This window comes from Salvelinus alpinus, chromosome 9 (genome assembly GCF_045679555.1).
Source record: "Salvelinus alpinus chromosome 9, SLU_Salpinus.1, whole genome shotgun sequence".
NCBI classification, from domain to species: domain Eukaryota; kingdom Metazoa; phylum Chordata; class Actinopteri; order Salmoniformes; family Salmonidae; genus Salvelinus; species Salvelinus alpinus.
Window position 1 is genome coordinate 9,726,068 of NC_092094.1, and position 19,098 is coordinate 9,745,165.

Genomic DNA, 19,098 nt, shown 5'->3' on the forward strand with positions numbered 1-19,098 from the left:
GCACTCTTATCATCAGAATATTTCTCACTCTGAACATTCCACAGTATAAACAATTCTAAAAATCCTCATTAGGCAACACTGAGTCACCCATAGTTCTCTCTCTCTCCCAGTCTCTTGTTCATCATTGGTTGATACACAGTCACTTTATCAGTCAGGAAGTGTCTCTCTCAGCTGAAACAGTATGATGTCACAACAGGAAGAAATGGGATAGCTCTGGGTTTGATATAATTGTACTGGTAGACAGATAACAGTAGATCATCATTTAGGTTTTTTCCCCACTTTGAAACAGTTTTCATTTGTTCCTGGAGGATATGAAGACAGATAATATGGAAACAACAGTCCACATATTGACAACAGTCTTTATTTGTAGACCGTAGAAAAATAAGGAACATCTTTCCATGACGCAACCGAGTTCTATAAAGTGCTGTGATTTACAGTATGTGTAGCATTGCTTCGTTGAATTCAACTCAGTCAAAACAAGACGTGAGCAAGACAGTTATGGATGTAATACAGATCTCCCATGACATTTACAGTGTAGTGCATCTAATATTAGACTTAGTGCCTCTCTCCCAGCAGACTGTCTGTCTCCAGCCAGCTAGCCCAGCTCTGGTTGAGGTTTTTCTCCAGTGTCTCCTGATGACTTGTGACACCAGAAAGGACCTTACCTTGCAGCTCTGACATGAGCCGACCTTTGTTCAGTGTGTGAGTACGGGCAGTGAGGCTGTAGCAGAAGTCTTTTTGGCTTTTAGCAGAGTGATGTCTCTCTTTAACGTGACCGATGATGTCACAGGACCCTGAGTCAATTTCCTGGAACACAAAAGAAGTCAGCTTTACAATACGTGTTAGACATTTTAAACATAGATGTCACTCAGGGATTCTTGAAAGTTGGGACAATCCTTGTCTGGCAGGGAAATGTCATGAAAAAAAAAAGCATTTTGTTTAATCATTTGAACTTAACAAATTACATTTAAAGGGAAATAAAAATATATATTTATATTTGTTTATTAATTTCCATGTGGGCTCTCTGACAGAAAATGCTCTTGTCCGGTGCAAAACATTACAATTTAAAACTTCCCCAAAAAGTGTCACAGTTTTTTTGAGAATATATTTACTTGCAAATATTTTTCTAAAAGCTGTGATTCCCCCCAGAAATGGTCAACTAAAATCCTAAATGAATCAGGAATGAGCAGGGCCAGCTATAACATAAGGACCCCTTATTAATGTCCTCATTACATGTAGTTCAACAAGACCATTCATGGTCTGTAAAGTTCTCTACTTTTGATTGATTTAAACAAACAATATTGAAATCACCATGGTCACTACCATAACCTGTCAACTCCATCTCCCTGAGATATTAAGATAGAATATAGATGTTGGTTTAAATGAGTTCATTTTAATTAGGTTTTAGAGTCATAAAGCAACTGAGGAAAAACTAAATTGTATTCCACTTGAATGAAGAAGGAAAATAAGCAATTTTGTCAACTTTGTCAGATTTTTGTCTAATGTCAACTCCGTCAGAGTGCTGAAAGATCTGACAGAATGGTTATATTTGGTTGGACATCGTGAAATGAATAATTTTTCATATTTTACAAATGTTTGTTTTGAACTTTTACTTTTAAAAGACAAGAACATGTCTGTTTTGAGTATCTGTTGTCAATTCCTTCACTGAATGCTAACCCCCTTAAGATCGTTTTTTTGGGGGGGGTAAATATTCTGAGAAAATATGTTTGTCATTGTCCTTTAATATATGCTTAAACTATTGAAGTACTTGCTGTGGTAGACGTAAGAGATATTGTTTATAAATCTGATTTTATGTTCTGAATCTAGAAAAACATGCCAACATGCTAATGAAATTAGCCCTGGAGCATTATACAGTGGTATAAACCAAAATAAAAAGACTTTTGGAGATTTGTATGACATATTTTGAATAACTCTATGTTAGAATGAAACAATCAAGGCCTTTAAAACACTTGTTGAACAAAACAACATAAAATAAAATGCCATATATGGTGTCTGACAGAGTTGATATAAATCAATTTGCATTTAAAATGTTGTTAATATTCAGAAAAACTATTCTGGGGATACAAAGTTGGGATTGTCCCGTCTTTCAAGAATCCCTGCACTATTGTCAGTCTGGGTAAGAATGAGGTAGTGATAGTTGATAAACCAGTGTCACAAGCACAATATTGGGTAAGTGGTATGAGAACAGGAGGTCAATCACAACGTTAAGTAATGATACTATAGGAAACAGGGGGTAATACTTGTACCACAGAGTATTAGGTTTATGTACGTACCGCTCACTGGTTTGGGACTTGTCCCTTCTCTAACAGGGCAGGTGTTCTATGAGAGATGTCTCCTCGTCCATCAGGGACTTTTCCCTTCTCTAACAGGGCAGGTGTTCCATGATAGATGTCTCCTCGTCCATCAGGGACTTTTCCCTTCTCTAACAGGGCAGGTGTTCCATGAGAGATGTCTCCTCGTCCATCAGGGACTTTTCCCTTCTCTAACAGGGCAGGTGTTCCATGAGAGATGTCTCCTCGTCCATCAGGGACTTTTCCCTTCTCTAACAGGGCAGGTGTTCCATGATAGATGTCTCTTCGTCCATCAGGGACTTTCTGAACCCCCTGGTGGCCAGGTGGGTCCCCAACTGCTGGACTCTTCACCTGGGCACTGACAACACAGGAGAGAGGGTACTGTTCCCGTTCAACTCAATTCAATTAATTTTCTCAGAAGTCGTGTGAAATATGATCATAAGAAGCAGCAGCCTGGTCCCTGGAGCAGGTTACGGGTTTAGCAAGTGCAAGTGCCTTGCTGAAGGGCACAATGGCAGTAGGTAAGTATCACTTCAGTAGCTTTTACCTGAACTTGTAGTCTGAGGGCAGGCTCTGGCCCTGTCTGTAGTCCCCTCTAGTTTTAGAGATCTGCTTGTGGAGGTCCCTCACTGAGCAGCTGTAGCCGTTGAAGATGTAGTCAGCGAACAGCAGCTTCCCTCTGATGTACATCTGTTGAATTAATAAACAGAAACATCTTATAGACTGACGGAGACTTGTTGATAATGATTGTTTCCAAAGGAAATTAGCAAAAAAAGTCAAAATATCTGAATATGACACCCACTTAAAATGACTGTAACTCAACAGCACAGCTTTATCCTAATCCTCTGTTTCTCGCTGTTCTGACCCGCCATCTGTCCTAAAGTCTTTTATTCAGCCTATTTGAACCAGCCTGAATGCTGAGCTCACCATTGTTTCCCTTCTCTGGTTTAACCAGGGTTCATCCTATCTAGGCAAGCCAGATGTCAGTCAGTCATTCATATGGTAACCTGGTCTCAGGTTTACAACAGAAGAACCTGACTAGCCTGTTCTTCATTAGTTAGTCTACAGCAGCGGCTGTTCCTGTACGCAAACGGTAAGAGAAGAAGAGAACGTCTATAAGCCTATATACCTAACGTCTCATACGTGTCGGCAGTGTTCCACGCCAAAATAACTATGTGCCACTTTGATTTATAATTCTGGTAAGTAGATCCATCAAAGAGTCTTTATTAAAGACAGTTACGTTATTAGCATATTGAAGATAGACAGACAGAGTGAAACTATCTTACCTTCACGCCCAGCCAGGTTGGCTCATTTTCAGTAGCCCTTTCCTGCAGTCAAATGCCTTAGAGGCCTCATGGGTGGAATGTTATTAATATTTTGTCTTAATTTCATAATTAATAAAGATTATTTTAAAAAACATGACAAAAATCTGGTGTTTCTATGTCAAACAGTTTTGTTATATTTCAGTCTTCTGTGATGTATATAAAGTGTAATATTTGAATGCAAACTCAAAATGTAATACATTTCTACTCTATATCTGACATGGTACAGGTGTCTTCTTTTTTTAAGCCCATAACCGTGTGTGTGAGGTGTATACTTCTGTTTCAAAGTAGATTTGTTTGACTACCAAGAGACACTCTGTGTGACCCTGATTTAGCCCACTGCAGTAAAAGGATAACTGAAGTTCTTGTAAAAGGTAACTTCCTTCACAGTAAGACCAAGCTGGTTTCATAATGATGTCAAAGCTCTTGGATTAGTGTTTCTTTGCTGCCATCTACAGTAATATGTGGATATCAGGTGAATAAGATCAGGGCTACGTGATGATCCTTCACACAGAAGTGTGCACTCATTCACTCCCTCTTATGGATTTTAACAACATCTGATTGGTGCAAGCAAGGTTGTAGCTTAGGGAGATTCCATCATATTACTTCCACCAGTCCATTCATTTTAAATCCGTGAGGGGGAGCGTATTAGTACGAGTAACAATTGGGCAGAAGGGTTTTTAGTGAATCGGACCACAGCCAAGCAGTCGTGGCTGAGAGAGAGACAGCTTGTCGTGGCTGAGAGAGAGAGAGAGAGAGAGAGAGAGACAGCTGTTGACCAACTGGTTGTGGTTAAGAGAGAGACAGCTGTTGACCAACTGGTCGTGGCTGAGAGAGAGAGACAGCTGTTGACCAACTGGTTGTGGCTGAGAGCGAGAGACAGCTGTAGACCAACTTGTCGTGGCTGAGAGAGACAGCTGTTGACTAACTGGTTGTGGCTGAGAGAGAGAGAGCTGTTGACCAACTGGTCGTGGCTGAGAGAGAGAGACAGCTGTTGACCAACTAGTCGTGGCTGAGAGAGAGACAGCTGTTGACCAACTGGTCGTGGCTGAGAGAGATAGAGAGACAGCTGTAGACCAACTGGTCGTGGCTGAGAGAGACAGCTGTTGACCAACTGGTCGTGGCTGAGAGAGAGACAGCTGTAGGCCAACTGGTCGTGGCTGAGAGAGAGACAGCTGTAGACCAACTGGTCGTGGCTGAGAGAGAGAGACAGCTGTAGACCAACTGGCCGTTGCTGAGAGAGAGACAGCTGTAGACCAACTGGTCGTGGCTGAGAGAGAGACAGCTGTTGACCAACTGGTCATGGCTGAGAGAGAGACAGCTGTAGACCAACTGGTCGTGGCTGAGAGAGAGAGACAGCTGTTGACCAACTAGTCGTGGCTGAGAGAGACAGCTGTAGACCAACTGGTTGTGGCTGAGAGAAAGAGAGACAGCTGTAGACCAACTGGTCGTGGCTGAGAGAGAGAGACAGCTGTTGACCAACTGGTCGTGGCTGAGAGAGAGAGACAGCTGTTGACCAACTGGTCGTGGCTGAGAGAGAGAGACAGCTGTTGACCAACTGGTCGTGGCTGAGAGAGAGAGACAGCTGTTGACCAACTGACCAGAAACATCCCAGGGGCGGCATTGTGTCTCTGCTGCAGCAGTGCATTGTGGGCAGCTGGGCAGGTCTTCCCTGTAGACAGCTCATACCTCACCAGGCGGAACGAGTCCAGCTGACTCTGAATATGAGGACAAACAAGCATGAAAAGTGTGTGTGTGTGTGTGTGTGTGTGTGTGTGTGTGTGTGTGTGTGTGTCAGCGCCTAGTAATCTCAAGAGTGGAATTATATGGATACATTGTACGTCCCGATATGGAATGTACTGTCATGTAAATGTATGTAAATCAACCCCCATGTAAATGGTCCTGTTCTTATTCATGTAAATGTATGTAAATCAACCTGAGTGCATGGCATTGTCCTGTTCTTATTCATCCTCTCGTAGAGCAGCTCCAGCATGTCCTCATTGGGCAGCAAGGGGATGTGAGGGGCGAGGGGGGTCTGGTGCGGGTGTGTCACACACACCACCAGGATCTGTTCACTGTGGGGGGGCTGGCCCCAGATGAAGGCATCATACTCCTGATCTGTCAGGATTGGCATGGTCCTGGAGCGACAGCGACACAGCCTGTGAGTCCGGCCCTCTAACCCCAGGAGAGCGGCCCTGAGCTGGGCAGGACACGGGCTGTAGAGGGGGTAAGGGGTGGAGGGACTGGAGGATGTGTAGTGGGGGAGCTGGGCAGCGAGACGGAGCTCCGGACTGCATCTCGGGATCACTACAGACCTGGGGTGGAAAGAATAGAACATGGTTATCATCATAGGACAGAAGGAAAGGGAGGAAGTAGTCCTTGTTAGGGTCAGAAGAAGAAGAAGAAGCAGTGACAGAGGTATGGTAGTGACAGAGGTATGGTAGTGACAGAGGTATGGTAGTGACAGAGGTATGGTTCGGGTTCTGTTCTTACTCCAGTCTGATGTTGCTGTGGACTCTGAAGGTCCCTGACTGTGTGAAATGAAGGGGCTCCTCTCTTCCCTCCTTGCCCTGCTTCTTTGGAGAAAATGTCCTGTTGACAAATCAATAATACTCTTCATCATCAACATAATCATCATCATCATCAAGACTTCAGTCTGAACATAATTGTCCACAAACAATTTGTTAATTTACATATCGTCGCTGTCGGATGAAAACCTTGTGAGTCCCCATTTTATTTTATTGTTTCACGTGTTGAAAGCAGTAACTCCCCTCAATGTGCTCTGAAAATGTCAGAACTCTAGGACCCACATTTATTTTTTCAAAATAGCTTCTGAAGTTTCAGAATTGTATGTTCGCTAATAGGAAAATATGGCTGTTTTTTTTTACATCTCCTGACAAGTTTGTTTTGGAAATAAGAGATTTTCATCTGGCAGCGAAGATATCCAAAATCCCGCTTTTTCTATAACAACACACATCAGTCACATCATGTTACCATGACAACTTGTGGGTGGAGCCTGGCAGGAGGACATCTGTAGGTGCAGGCAGAGGCAGGTGTCTGGTGCTGGCAAGTAGCGCAGTGCTTCCCCCCTCTGGTAGACCCCGGGTACTGTCTGACAGCCCTGTGGTGGGGTGGAGGGAGGGCAGGGCTGCTGACTGGCCCTCTCTCTTCAGTCTGGGCCGCATTGGACCATCAGACATCCGCTCTATATCTGGGCACTTGATACCTGATGGGCAACAGAAGATGGTCAGGACTTCATGAAGGAGACTCATAGTGGGTTTGTGGTCCTCTGTAGCTCAGTTGGTAGAACATGACGCTTGCAACGTCAGGATAGTGAGTTTGATTCCTGGGGCCACGATGCGTAAAATGTATGCACACATGACCGTCACTTTGGATAAAAAACTCTGCTAAAGGGTATATATTATTATATATGATAGGAGCTCCCGTGTGGTGCAGCGGTCTAAGACACTGCAGCTCAGTGCTAGAGGTGTCACTACAGACCCTGGTTCGATCCCGGGCTGTATCACAACTGGCCGTGAATGGGAGTACCGTAGGGCGGCACACAATTGGGCCGGGGTAGGCCGTCATTGCATATAATAATTTGTTCTTAACTGACTTGCCTAGTTAAGTAAAAATGTAATAAAGGAGATGACATATGTAACTAAGAACCGGAAAGTAATCACAAAGCTTTTGATGATGCTGTACTTTATATAAGATTTAGAAAAAGCTCCAGTGGAACTCTTCACCCTTGACCTGTTATTGTAAAAGAGAATAATTATGTCTCTAATAAACACATTTAAATAAACCCTTTTGTACCTGTGGCGACCCGGTAGAACTCCAGCCAGTCGTCCAGGATATTACATATTCTTCTCTGGAGTCTTTTCAGCTCTCGTCCTGCCCGCCCTCCTCCTCTCCTGAAGGGACAGGGTTCTTCCAGCTTCTCCACCTCCCGGGTCATCACCTCACTGGAACGCACTGAAACCTGGTTCATAATCAAAATCTTATTGTGTAGAATGTTGGTCAAGAGAGACTAGTACAGACATTGGAAACACCACTCAATGAGATGAAATCCTAACTGCCGTCCTCTTAGCCAGGTCATTATTGTAAAATATGGGTTCTCAAGGAGCTTCTTAGTTAAATAAATGTGATAGATCCTCTTTAAAATGTCTTACCCTCTTGCTGTCTCTGGGCTGGTCCTGGTTCTTCTGGTGCTTCTTACTCAGGGAGAGCTCCTGGGCTGCCAGAGAGGTGAACGCCCCCTCAGTCTGCAGACAGGCCTGGAAGACAGCACGTGACTCATACAAATCACCAATCAGATTCACCAGTCACCAACCGTTCACCAATCAGATTCACCAGTCACCAACCGTTCACCAATCAGATTCACCAGTCACCAACCGTTCACCAATCAGATTCACTAGTCACCAACCGTTCACCAATCAGATTCACTAGTCACCAACCGTTCACCAATCAGATTCACTAGTCACCAACCGTTCACCAATCAGATTCACCAGTCACCAACCGTTCACCAGTCAGATTCACCAGTCACCAACCGTTCACCAATCAGATTTACTAGTCACCAACCGTTCACCAATCAGATTCACCAGTCAGCAACCGTTTACCAATCAGATTTGGCCATCACCAGCCATCATCAACACATTAAGCCTGAAATAGCTCTAATATATCATCATCATCATCATCACAGTGTTTTCTCGCCGCTTCTTTAGTTGGGGTGATGTTGGGCAGGGGGGACAGTGGGAGCTGGACACTCTCATTCTGACTCTTAAAGCTGAGGGTGGTACAGGTACCGCTCAACATCCGTACTGAGATCTGATCAGACACCTGGGAAAAAATAAGAATATAACGAAAAGTTATGGAATGCCACTTCGCTTAAATATATCTAAATCCTATCCTAATCCTATCTTAATCCTAACTAAACCCTATCTTAATCCTAACTAAACCCTATTTTAATCCTAACTAAACCCTATCTTAATCCTAACTAAACCCTATCTTAATCCTAACTAAACCCTATCTTAATCCTAACTAAACCCTATCTTAATCCTAACTAAACCCTATCTTAATCCTAACTAAACCCTATCTTAATCCTATCTAAATCCTATCCTAATCCTATCTTAATCCTAACTAAACCCTATCTTAATCCTAACTAAACCCTATCTTAATCCTATCTTAATCCTAACTAAACCCTATCTTAATCCTAACTAAACCCTATCTTAATCATATCCTAATCCGATTTCAACCCTATCTTAATCCTAACTAAACCACAAGAGAGATTCCTAATTGGCATAAATAAATTCTCACCTCTTATGATAAATGTACTGGATGGCTGTTCCTCTATTCAAAGTTATGATTACAATAGAGGCAATAGCCCACTTTAGAACTGAAATGGACCGATCAGCCATGATGACGTAGTTGGAGTATCACAGTATCAGTGGGTAACATCGTCATGCCCCACATCCCCTGCTTTGTTACAAGCCCCCGTACCGCTGTCCCAGAGGCTATCATATGACGGTGTTGCCCAGCAACTGGGACTTCCTCTTCTTCTTGACTGAGCTTGTCAGTGAAGGGCCTTACAGAGATGGGGATTACAAACAGTAGTTGTAGACTAAACTGGACTATAGCCTATTATAAACTGGGTGGGTCAAGCCCTGAATGCTGATTGGCTGACAGCCGCGGTATATCAGACTGTACACCACACCTCCTCGGGCCTTATTGCTTAATTAGCTTACTCTTGGTTTCTTTACTTTACCTTAAATTAGGTGAGGTCAGATTAAAAAGACAACTATGAATGGAAATTTGCTCGTTTACGTTGAGCTACATTCTGTATTGACTGAACTGAAATTAAGTTGACCCCATGGAACCCTGGTCCTCACCTGAATGACTATCCTCTCCTTAACCCCAGTCTGCCAGATCCATTCCTTAGTGACAGCTCCTTCTGGGTCACACGTCATCCCACCACGCTGATCCCACACAGCAGTAACAGTCCCACTACAGACAACAACAGTTCACAACAGGTCGCAATTAGATCCATCTATGTCTGCTTTACTCACAGCAGACATACTCACAATAAGCACACAGTGTTTACTGCCAGCTAACATAATCCCTGGGGATCCATTGATTAAAGACCAGTGGAGGCTGTTGAGAGGAGGACGGCTCATAATAATGTCTGGAACGGAGCCAATGGAATGGCATCAAACACATGGAAACCATGGAAACCACGTGTTTGATGTATTTGATACCATTCCACCGATTCCGTTCCAGCCATTACCACGAGCCCGTCCTCCTCAATTAAGGTGCCACCAACCTCCTGTGTTAAAAGATCCTTTCATGTGATCTACGCCTCGAACTAACCAGTAGTAATCCACTGATCCAATTGAAGGCTTCCTCATACAGAGGTTTGGTTTGCTTCTAGCAGAACTTGGCTAGGCTGTCTGTGCTCGCATACTCCCGAAAGATCTTCGCTTTAAAAACAAGAAAATATATTACTATTACTACTTGTAATATTAATACTATTAAGATTGTTAGACCCTCTTGAGCCACCGTAGCAACAACATAGCCAGAAACCACTTCCTCAAAATAGTCCAAGATAATCTAAGATAAATCAAGACATCTGTCATTCATTTTGACATTTTTTGTAGAGGTCTTAGTCAAGCAATTTTACATCTAGCTAAGATGTTTGGTGCAGTATTTCTCAAGTGAAAAAAAAAGAAGCATTACAACTAATCGTCTCTCGTTGAATGACAAGAAACACTTCATGTTCCCACTCCTACTAGGAGTGGTACTGTTGACCAATCATCGTAGACATCGGCTACTGAACTTCGACTTGCCTCAAGAAACAGTGTTGTGTGCAAGAACAGCCGGAGACCAAAATGAACAAAAACGTCACAAACTGTTATGATAATATATGAGTGAACTGTTTCAACTGGGAAGCATGCGTCAGCCTTAGCTGAACCAGGAACCTAGCTCAGCTCAATTCATTCATTAGTACAAATAAATAGGTCGTTCGAGTCAGATACTGTACATACTGTTATTAGTGCCCCTATTTCTGTTAACTTTATTGTTTGAAAATTCTGTTCAATCTTTAACCATTTACCATGTGTTTACCTGAGTGGGTGTGTGACGGTGCCCTGTCCTACTGCGGTGATGCTGGCCAGTGTAACAGGGCTGAGTTGGTCACTGAACACGTTAGTATAGAACCCTCCACAGGACAGACCAGAGTGGCTCTGACACACTGCTACAAAACCAGACGGGTAGCTGGGAAGGGTCAAGGTGACGGCTAGATTAACACATTTAGATTTAGATATTAGAGATTTAAACATCACTGTTGAGTTTAATTTTAGGAAGATGTTCCTCTCCCCACTGCCCTCATTCCTTGCCTTCACAGATCTCAGACAACTGGTTTCTAGTTTCTCTCATATAGCTTTCCCATACCTAGTGCTGTCAGATCTGTGAAGATTAGTGAATGAGGTCAGTAGCGAAGTAACATCCTGGAATGAAACAGCTTTAGTTGGAAACGTGAGAAAGGATACTATAGGAAGGAGGAACCATCATTGATCCTGTAGTGTAGTTTCTGCCGCGGTGAATCCTGGTCCTCCTGGTTCACCTCTGGTATCTGAGGGTAAGGCCAGGTCTTGCCTCCTCCGCTTCCTCCTCCTGTCTTCTTCTGGTGTTTAAGGTGTGGCTTGGCATCCCCATAGTGACGGAGGATGGGTGGTTTGTTCAGCCCACTCTCTGCCTGCTCCGTTGTCTGTTTTCTAAATGAAGTCATACTGTATCATACTGAAGTCATACACATGGACAAATTGGCACACTCAAAGGAATTGAAAGAGCCATTAGGGTGACATGGGGATATGTTGTGTTGCAGGAAAAGCTGTGGAAATAGAATACAATATTGTAGAGGCAACAGCAGGGAAGTGAACCCAGGACGCTGGCATGAATGTCAAACACGCATCGTACCAATGCGATGAACCTGTTTTGGTGGGGATTGTAACATGGCTAATAACATAGTGAGGATCTCTACAACATAATAGAATAGAATAGACGTTCATACATGGGTATCTTAGCCAGTTGTAGCCTCTCTACCACCCAACGACACAGCTTAGTCCACTGAGGTTCCTCATGGATTGGCTCCTTAGGCTGGACGATCCAACCTGCATGTACAATACAACTTTATTGTCCATAGGCTACAGCGTATAATGGGTATTTTTGTTCTGAACCCCCCCCCCCCCCCCCCCCCCGCTGATAGCGCACATCACACACACACACAGTAAATAGAAGCACAGTGTCAAGCCGTAGTGTAGTCAGCGGCCCCTGAATGGAGAGCATGTTGTGAGGTTAAGTGCATTGCTCAAGGGCACAATGTGGGTACACTAAATGTCCATCTACCACACACTAAGTCAAATGATAAGATAACACGTGCCACTTAGCAAATTGCTTTTCATCCAAAGTTACTTGCAGTACAGTGAGCGCATACATTTATTTTATGAGTGTGTGTTCTCCCTGCGGGAATTGAACCCACGACCTTGGCTTTGGGTTCCAGCTGTGGCTCAGTTGCTAGAGCTGATAAAGCTGAGGCAGCACTACTACTGCTCTGTACCGTACATTTTTTAACATTTAATTATTTTTAAACTAGGCAAGTCAGTTTTAAGATCAAATTCTTATTTACAATGACGGTCTACACCGGCCAAACCTGGACGACGCTGGGCCAATCGTGAGCCGCCCCTATGGGACACCCAATCACAATACCAGATTCGAACCAGGGTGTCTGTAGTGATGCCTATAGCACTGAGATGCAGTGCCTTAGACCCCTTCGTCACTTGGGAGCCCCTAATCAGGTATATTGTCTGCATATAAATGTCTAGGAGTAACATAGTGTGTGTGGTAATGTCCTACCTTGCTCTTCATAGGTTTTTGAAGAGATGGAGAAACTTATAGTTGTGGCCACATGAGCTGGAAGGAAATTGTTGAAAAACAGCTTGATGGGAATGTCATCTTGGATACAAAAGATACTAGGCTACATGTATTTCCTGAACACTAGCATACATGTATTTCCTGAACACTAGCATACATGTATTTCCTGAACACTAGGCTACATGTATTTCCTGAACACTAGCCTGCATGTATTTCCTGAACACTAGCCTGCATGTATTTCCTGAACACTAGCCTACATGTATTTCCTGAACACTAGGCTACATGTATTTCCTGAACACTAGCATACATGTATTTCCTGAACACTAGCCTGCATGTATTTCCTGAACACTAGCCTACATGTATTTCCTCAACCCTAGCCTGCATGTATTTCCTGAACACTAGCCTACATGTATTTCCTGAACACTAGCCTGCATGTATTTCCTGAACACTAGCCTACATGTATTTCCTCAACACTAGGCTACATGTATTTCCTGAACACTAGCATACATGTATTTCCTGAACACTAGCCTGCATGTATTTCCTGAACACTAGGCTACATGTATTTCCTGAACACTAGCCTACATGTATTTCCTGAACACTAGGCTACATGTATTTCCTGAACACTAGGCTACATGTATTTCCTGAACACTAGCCTACATGTATTTCCTGAACACTAGCCTACATGTATTTCCTGAACACTAGACTTCATGTATTTCCTGAACACTAGGCTACATGTATTTCCTGAACACTAGACTTCATGTATTTCCTGAACACTAGGCTACATGTATTTCCTGAACACTAGCCTACATGTATTTCCTGAACACTAGCCTACGTGTATTTCCTGAACACTAGCCTACATGTATTTCCTGAACACTAGGCTACATGTATTTCCTGAACACTAGGCTACATGTATTTCCTGAACACTAGGCTACATGTATTTCCTGAACACTAGGCTACATGTATTTCCTGAACACTAGCATACATGTATTTCCTGAACACTAGCCTACATGTATTTCCTGAACACTAGCCTACATGTATTTCCTGAACACTAGACTTCATGTATTTCCTGAACACTAGACTTCATGTATTTCCTGAACACTAGGCTACATGTATTTCCTGAACACTAGCCTACATGTATTTCCTGAACACTAGGCTACATGTATTTCCTGAACACTAGCCTACATGTATTTCCTGAACACTAGACTTTGTGTATTGTTAAAGGATCACTTATAGAACTAAGGAGGAGCTTCAAGAGAATCATCCACCCATTGTCTCAGTAACACCCATAATACCCCAGATGAGTGTGAGTGAATTATTAAGCAGGGAAGTCAAAAGGCAGGAACTGGTTTTAACTGATTAACTGACTAAGGCCTTTTATAAACACCTGTGGCCTGTAGACCAACAATCTCTCCTGTAAACCAACCTAGCCTCTCCCACGAGCAGGAATGTCTTAAAAGTTTGACAGCAATGACTTAATATAGGTGGTTTAATGTTTATGACCATTTTCATTACTTATCCCAGGTCTAAAGTGGCCATGGTGAGTGTGGTTAATTAAAGTAGATGGCCTGTGGAATTGTACTGTGTAAATGTGAGACTTTTTTCAAAGTCATAATTTGACTTCCTATTAGAAAAGATGTCAACTAATGCAGTGGGTGAGTGATGACGAGTTCATGTTGAGGGTTCACCTTTTTGTGCATGGGAAACTGAGGATCTTTTGCGCAAATTGGAGTCTTGAGGCTGTCTCTCAGACCCATTTTCCATCTTGGACGGTTTCTGTTTTGTCCTTCTCTTTCCCGCCATCTGCCGAAGAGTCTCATCGAAATTCATGGAGCCCTTCGACTTGCGAGGTTTCCCGCCATCACCACTCCCGCTGCCGACACCCAACTTCCAAGATGGTTTGACATAAACTGCCCCTGCGGTCAAATCCTTCCATGAGTAATTCAGAACGTTCACGAGGCCGTGTGGAATACATCCCTCCTCACTCCCTTCATACTGCAAAAGCACACTCCCCAACTCGCTCAACAACTGAGGGGCCATATGCTTGTATGCATCCATCGGGTCCATGTCATCCAACCAGTCTGCTGGCACCGCCGCGGCCTCTGGATTCCTCTCATCACCACCCATGTCCAACGCTCCGTTGATAGAGGGCCAGGTATCTGGTTTACCAGTGGTAGAGGGATTATTTTGCACTTTGTGTGCATTGTCTTCATTCTTTGCTTCATATTTGTCATCGTTAACACACTCACTGTGAGCGCATAGAGTATAAATTAGAATAGAAAATATTGAAATTAAGGTTTGTTAACTTATAAATCATAAGTCAAGCACACACAAAACAGACATATAATTCTGGCCTGGGCAACTCCAGTCCTCGGGGCCTGATTGATGTCACAGTTTTGTCCCAGCCCCACACCAGAATTTAATAATCAACTAATCATGATATTCGGTTAAAAATGCAAGTAGTTAAATCAGCTGTGTTTGCTAGGGATAGGAAGAAAGGTGGTACACCAATCAGGCCGCCGATGACTGGAATTGCCCAGTCCAGCACGGTCTAACATGTATAAAGTCTATATGAGTTTAGCCTACCTTCTGATTGTTGCCAAGCGCACGCCCCCATTTGCTAGATCAAAGCAATGCTCCAAGGGCATTCTGGGGCGCTTCTTACGTCCCCGTCCTGTTGGCTGAAGAAGTTGTGAAAATTATTATCCATTATCCCAGTTTCCTCTGTTGCATGATATAGTTAATAATAAATAGTATATTTATTGGTTACCTGATCAAAGAAATAGAGAGGTCCGGGTCTAAAATCTGTCATCATCATTTGTAAATAATTCCACTCAGTTATACATTCCATAAAAGTGTTGATTAACTCCCCACATGATCTACATCTGGTGTTAAAGACAAAAATATGAATCCCAGCAGAATCTCTAAGCTTGCACTGGGTGCCTGAATAATGTTCGACAATCCACCTCCCCGTTCATCTACTGTAAATGTAACCTTTATCCCTTTGAGTTTGCTGAAGCTTGTTGCTTGGATACACACACTGCGCCCGGCCCGTCTCCAAATGAGTTTACGCACCATAAATGATCGACTCATGGCAACAATCTGAAAGCATAACACCGACAATACAAACCACCGCCTCGTTCGGCTTCTAAAAATAGATTGCGGCTTGATCGCTTGATATTTTGCAAAAACGAGTAATGCGGCACAAGGTGGTCGCGGTCACCCAGTGCGCAGAGCGAGCGCAGTAACTTGAGATGAAAGGCTTGGGGACATAATTGGATGAGAATTGTTTACAGAGAAAGTGGTTATTCGATTCTGGCCTGCTTCCGTTATGGACCATTCACTGAGTGAGGAGATCAGTAGTGTCCCCATGCCAGGCTATTGGCTCATGATTTATATTTTATGTAGCCTTTTAAATGGCTGCTTTTCTTATTGTTTATACATGTCTAATTATATTATATTGAGCAACTAGTGTCACTGTGTCGATTTGTGTCGATTTGTAAATGACAACATGATCATCTATTTGACTTAGATTATACATAATAGTTCCTCTCCTACTATAACCTTGAAATAGGCCTATTATGATGAAAGACGAACAGCCTCAATAAAAGTTAGTAGCATATACTCTCCAGAGTTTAAGCACTACACTCCTATCTTGTCACTTGAGAAATGAAGATAGGACGGGCTTAGTTTTCTCTATTGAGGTCAAGCAGCTGCACAAAGTGCCTAATAGCTCATTATTGGCTCAGCTGCCTGTCTGCCTCGAGCACAGTTTCAGAATGTGGCCACTGGAGGCTCCCAGCAGTTTATGCGTCACTTCATTCCGAACGCCGATGATGGCGGAGCTCGAGATAGTGCAGCCTGAACCGGAGGCGCCCGAAGTTCTCAATGGGGACGCCGACGAAAACGAAGCGAAAGAGGACGCGGAGCCCTCGGAAACAGGGAAGAAAAAGAGAAGAAAAAAGAAAAAGAATAAGACCGCTGTCCCAGGTAAGAAAGAATGCATGATAGTGAGGATAAATTCCCGTTTTGGACATAGCGCATTATTGAGGGGTCCCCTGTTGTGCCACAGCGTAAAAAGACCAGTAAAAATGAGAAGCATGGGACTCTACTACCTGTCAGAAAGTGCTAATGTTCTGCCGCAGCTGTCACGGCTGTCCCGCACCTGGAAGTGAACGGGTACCGGTGCCGTTATGAGGGCTAAAGGGGAGATGCACATCTGGAAACGGGACAATGCCTCTCTCGAGGCTTGAAATCGCTTCTTCTATTGGTTTAATGGAATGCTGTCAAATTCGAAAATTGAAGAACGTTGCAGCGATGACATGACAGTCATATTAAAGGACTTTTCAGCACTTGTCTTCGTGCCTGTTAAAAGAGCTCCACTAGGGAGAAGAAAAAAAACATGCGTTTAGCACTAAATGAATTGCTGACAAAACTATGTGACAAGCATAGGCTATACATTATCTTGTAAAAACACATGTGGGCATGGTATTATTTTCTGGTGTGTGTTAAACTATGTATCTATATAGTCCTGTTTCTGAAGGGCTATAGATGGCATGGCATAATGCTGCAGGGTACCTACATATGCCCTTGGGATATTGATTCCAGGTATAGATACAAATTATGCATTGCTCCTGCCAAGTTCTGTTCACAGTAGATGCACTTTCTCAAAATGTATCAATTTACCCACTTTAAGTGTGTGTGTGTGTGTGTTGCGCACACACGTGCGTTTGGGTATGTGTGTGTGTGTTGCATGTGTGTGTGTGTGTGTTGTGTGTGTGTGTTGCGCGTGTGTGTGTGTGTGTTGCATGTGTGTGTGTGTTGCACGTGTGTGTGTGTTGCACGTGTGTGTGTGTGTGTGTGTGTGTGTGTGTGTGTGTGTGTGTGTGTGTGTGTGTGTGTGTGTGTGTGTGTGTGTGTGTGTGTGTGTGTGTGTGTGTGTGTGTGTTTGATTGTGTGCGTGTATGACTTTGCAGCAGGGACAAATGAGTCTGAGGGGGATGGAGATACGGGAGGAGGTGTTGGTGATGTGACGAAACAGTTGGAGCAGCAAGCCCTGCCCGAGGACATAGATAAGGAGGATGATGGAGAGGAGGGTATGAGTCTATGACTTCATCATTATCATCATCATTCACCATTGTCCTTCTCATACTCAAACTCAACATGTGACCTGCGACATGAGTTTGGTGTCATTTAGTGTTGTGCGTTCACCAACTAGCTACATCACCTGATAGCATTCTAGTGGCCAACGTGACTTACTGAACCACTTCTCAGTTCCTCTTTCACTTTATCATCCTTATCGTTCTCGTACGGATCTTGAAGTCCCGATTTGGCCCTTAATAAACCTAAACAAATGTATAATGTGACCTGTGACGTGAGTTGGCGTCTGCTGCTGCTGCCCATTACAGTAACTTCTTAAGTGCGAACAGTTAATTACAAGCGTACGTGAATTGTGACTGACCACGTTATGTCACGTTCGGTTAAGAGAATCTAAAAAGTGTATGTTTTTGACAGATGGAGAAGAGGGTGAAAACTCAGCAGGGAAGAAGAAGAAGAAGAAGAGGAAGAAGAAGGGAGGTGAGTTTGTTGTCGTTGTCGTACTTGGCATGGTTTCTCCCTCTGCATGGTTTGACTTCCTTTTGTTACCGCTTCAGAACCTTCAGTGGCTTTCACAGATGAAAACCGTGTTTATATGTCTCGACTTGATTAGTTATTTTGCTTGAGAAGAGGTTTCCCCTACTAGACTGTTACTGCACCTGTATTAGTGATAAGAGTGCATTCGGGAAGTATTCAGACCTGTGAACTTTTTCCACATTTTGTTACGTTACAGCCTTATTCTGAAATGGATGAAATAGATGTTTTAAACCCCTCTCATCAATCTGCACACAATACCCCATAATGACAAAGCAAAAACAGGGTTTTATAAAATGTAGCAAATGTATTCAAAATATAACACTGAAATATCACATTTACGTAAGTATTTAGACCCGTGTTAAATATCAGGGTTAGGGATAGTTATATACATGGTGTTATACAGGTGTAGCAGGTGTCTAAGCTTTTATTGCCATACACCCTGTACCATGTGTTGCTAATAGCAACAATGTGTTGCACATCTGCAGACGCTAACCTCTCTCTTCCTCTCTCTTCTCATCCTCATCTCCCTCCTTCTCTCTATCTGACCCCTCTTTGCCCTCTTCCCCTTGTCCTCCTCTCTTCTCATCCTCCCCTCTCTCTCCCTCCCTCTCTCTATCTGACCCCTCTTTGCCCTCTTCCCCTTGTCCTCCTCTCTTCTCATCCTCCCCTCTCTCTCCCTCCCTCTCTCTATCTGACCCCTCTTTGCCCTCTCCCCCTTGTCCTCCTCTCTTCTCATCCTCCCCTCTCTCTCCCTCCCTCCATCTCCCTCTCTCTATCTGACCCCTCTTTGCCCTCTTCCCCTTGTCCTCCTCTCTTCTCATCCTCCCCTCTCTCTCCCTCCCTCTCTCTATCTGACCCCTCTTTGCCCTCTCCCCCTTGTCCTCCTCTCTTCTCATCCTCCTCTCTCT

At 43.5% G+C, this 19,098-nt stretch overlaps 3 protein-coding genes across 3 annotated transcripts in view; 1 reads left to right on the forward strand and 2 right to left on the reverse strand.

The window, feature by feature from the left end:
• Window positions 1-345: 345 nt before the first annotated feature.
• On the reverse strand, window positions 346-7,890 carry LOC139584261 (uncharacterized). Its single transcript, XM_071415897.1, has 9 exons — window positions 7,807-7,890; window positions 7,451-7,616; window positions 6,629-6,860; window positions 6,128-6,226; window positions 5,571-5,949; window positions 5,236-5,352; window positions 2,860-3,002; window positions 2,295-2,670; window positions 346-807 (listed from the first exon to the last, which is right to left on the reverse strand). The coding sequence occupies exons 2-8, from the start codon at window positions 7,590-7,592 to the stop codon at window positions 2,298-2,300; spliced, it is 1,485 nt and encodes a 494-aa protein (XP_071271998.1). The 5' UTR covers window positions 7,593-7,616; window positions 7,807-7,890; the 3' UTR covers window positions 346-807; window positions 2,295-2,297.
• A 400-nt stretch (window positions 7,891-8,290) lies between these two features.
• On the reverse strand, window positions 8,291-15,694 carry LOC139584260 (uncharacterized). The gene is made up of 9 exons (XM_071415896.1): window positions 15,327-15,694; window positions 15,143-15,237; window positions 14,245-14,804; window positions 12,542-12,598; window positions 11,700-11,799; window positions 11,179-11,403; window positions 10,754-10,903; window positions 9,523-9,637; window positions 8,291-8,473 (listed from the first exon to the last, which is right to left on the reverse strand). Exons 1-9 carry the CDS (start codon window positions 15,405-15,407, stop codon window positions 8,291-8,293), a joined length of 1,566 nt encoding a protein of 521 aa, XP_071271997.1. The 5' UTR covers window positions 15,408-15,694.
• Window positions 15,695-16,352: 658 nt separating this feature from the next.
• The window catches only part of LOC139584262 (methionine aminopeptidase 2-like), a 22,609-nt gene continuing 19,863 nt past the window's right edge, over window positions 16,353-19,098 (forward strand). Inside the window, exons 1-3 of the mRNA XM_071415898.1 lie at window positions 16,353-16,546; window positions 17,533-17,652; window positions 18,071-18,133. Of these exons, the coding sequence (XP_071271999.1) occupies window positions 16,390-16,546; window positions 17,533-17,652; window positions 18,071-18,133 (340 nt within the window). The 5' untranslated portion in view covers window positions 16,353-16,389. The remainder of the gene's footprint in view (window positions 16,547-17,532; window positions 17,653-18,070; window positions 18,134-19,098) is intronic.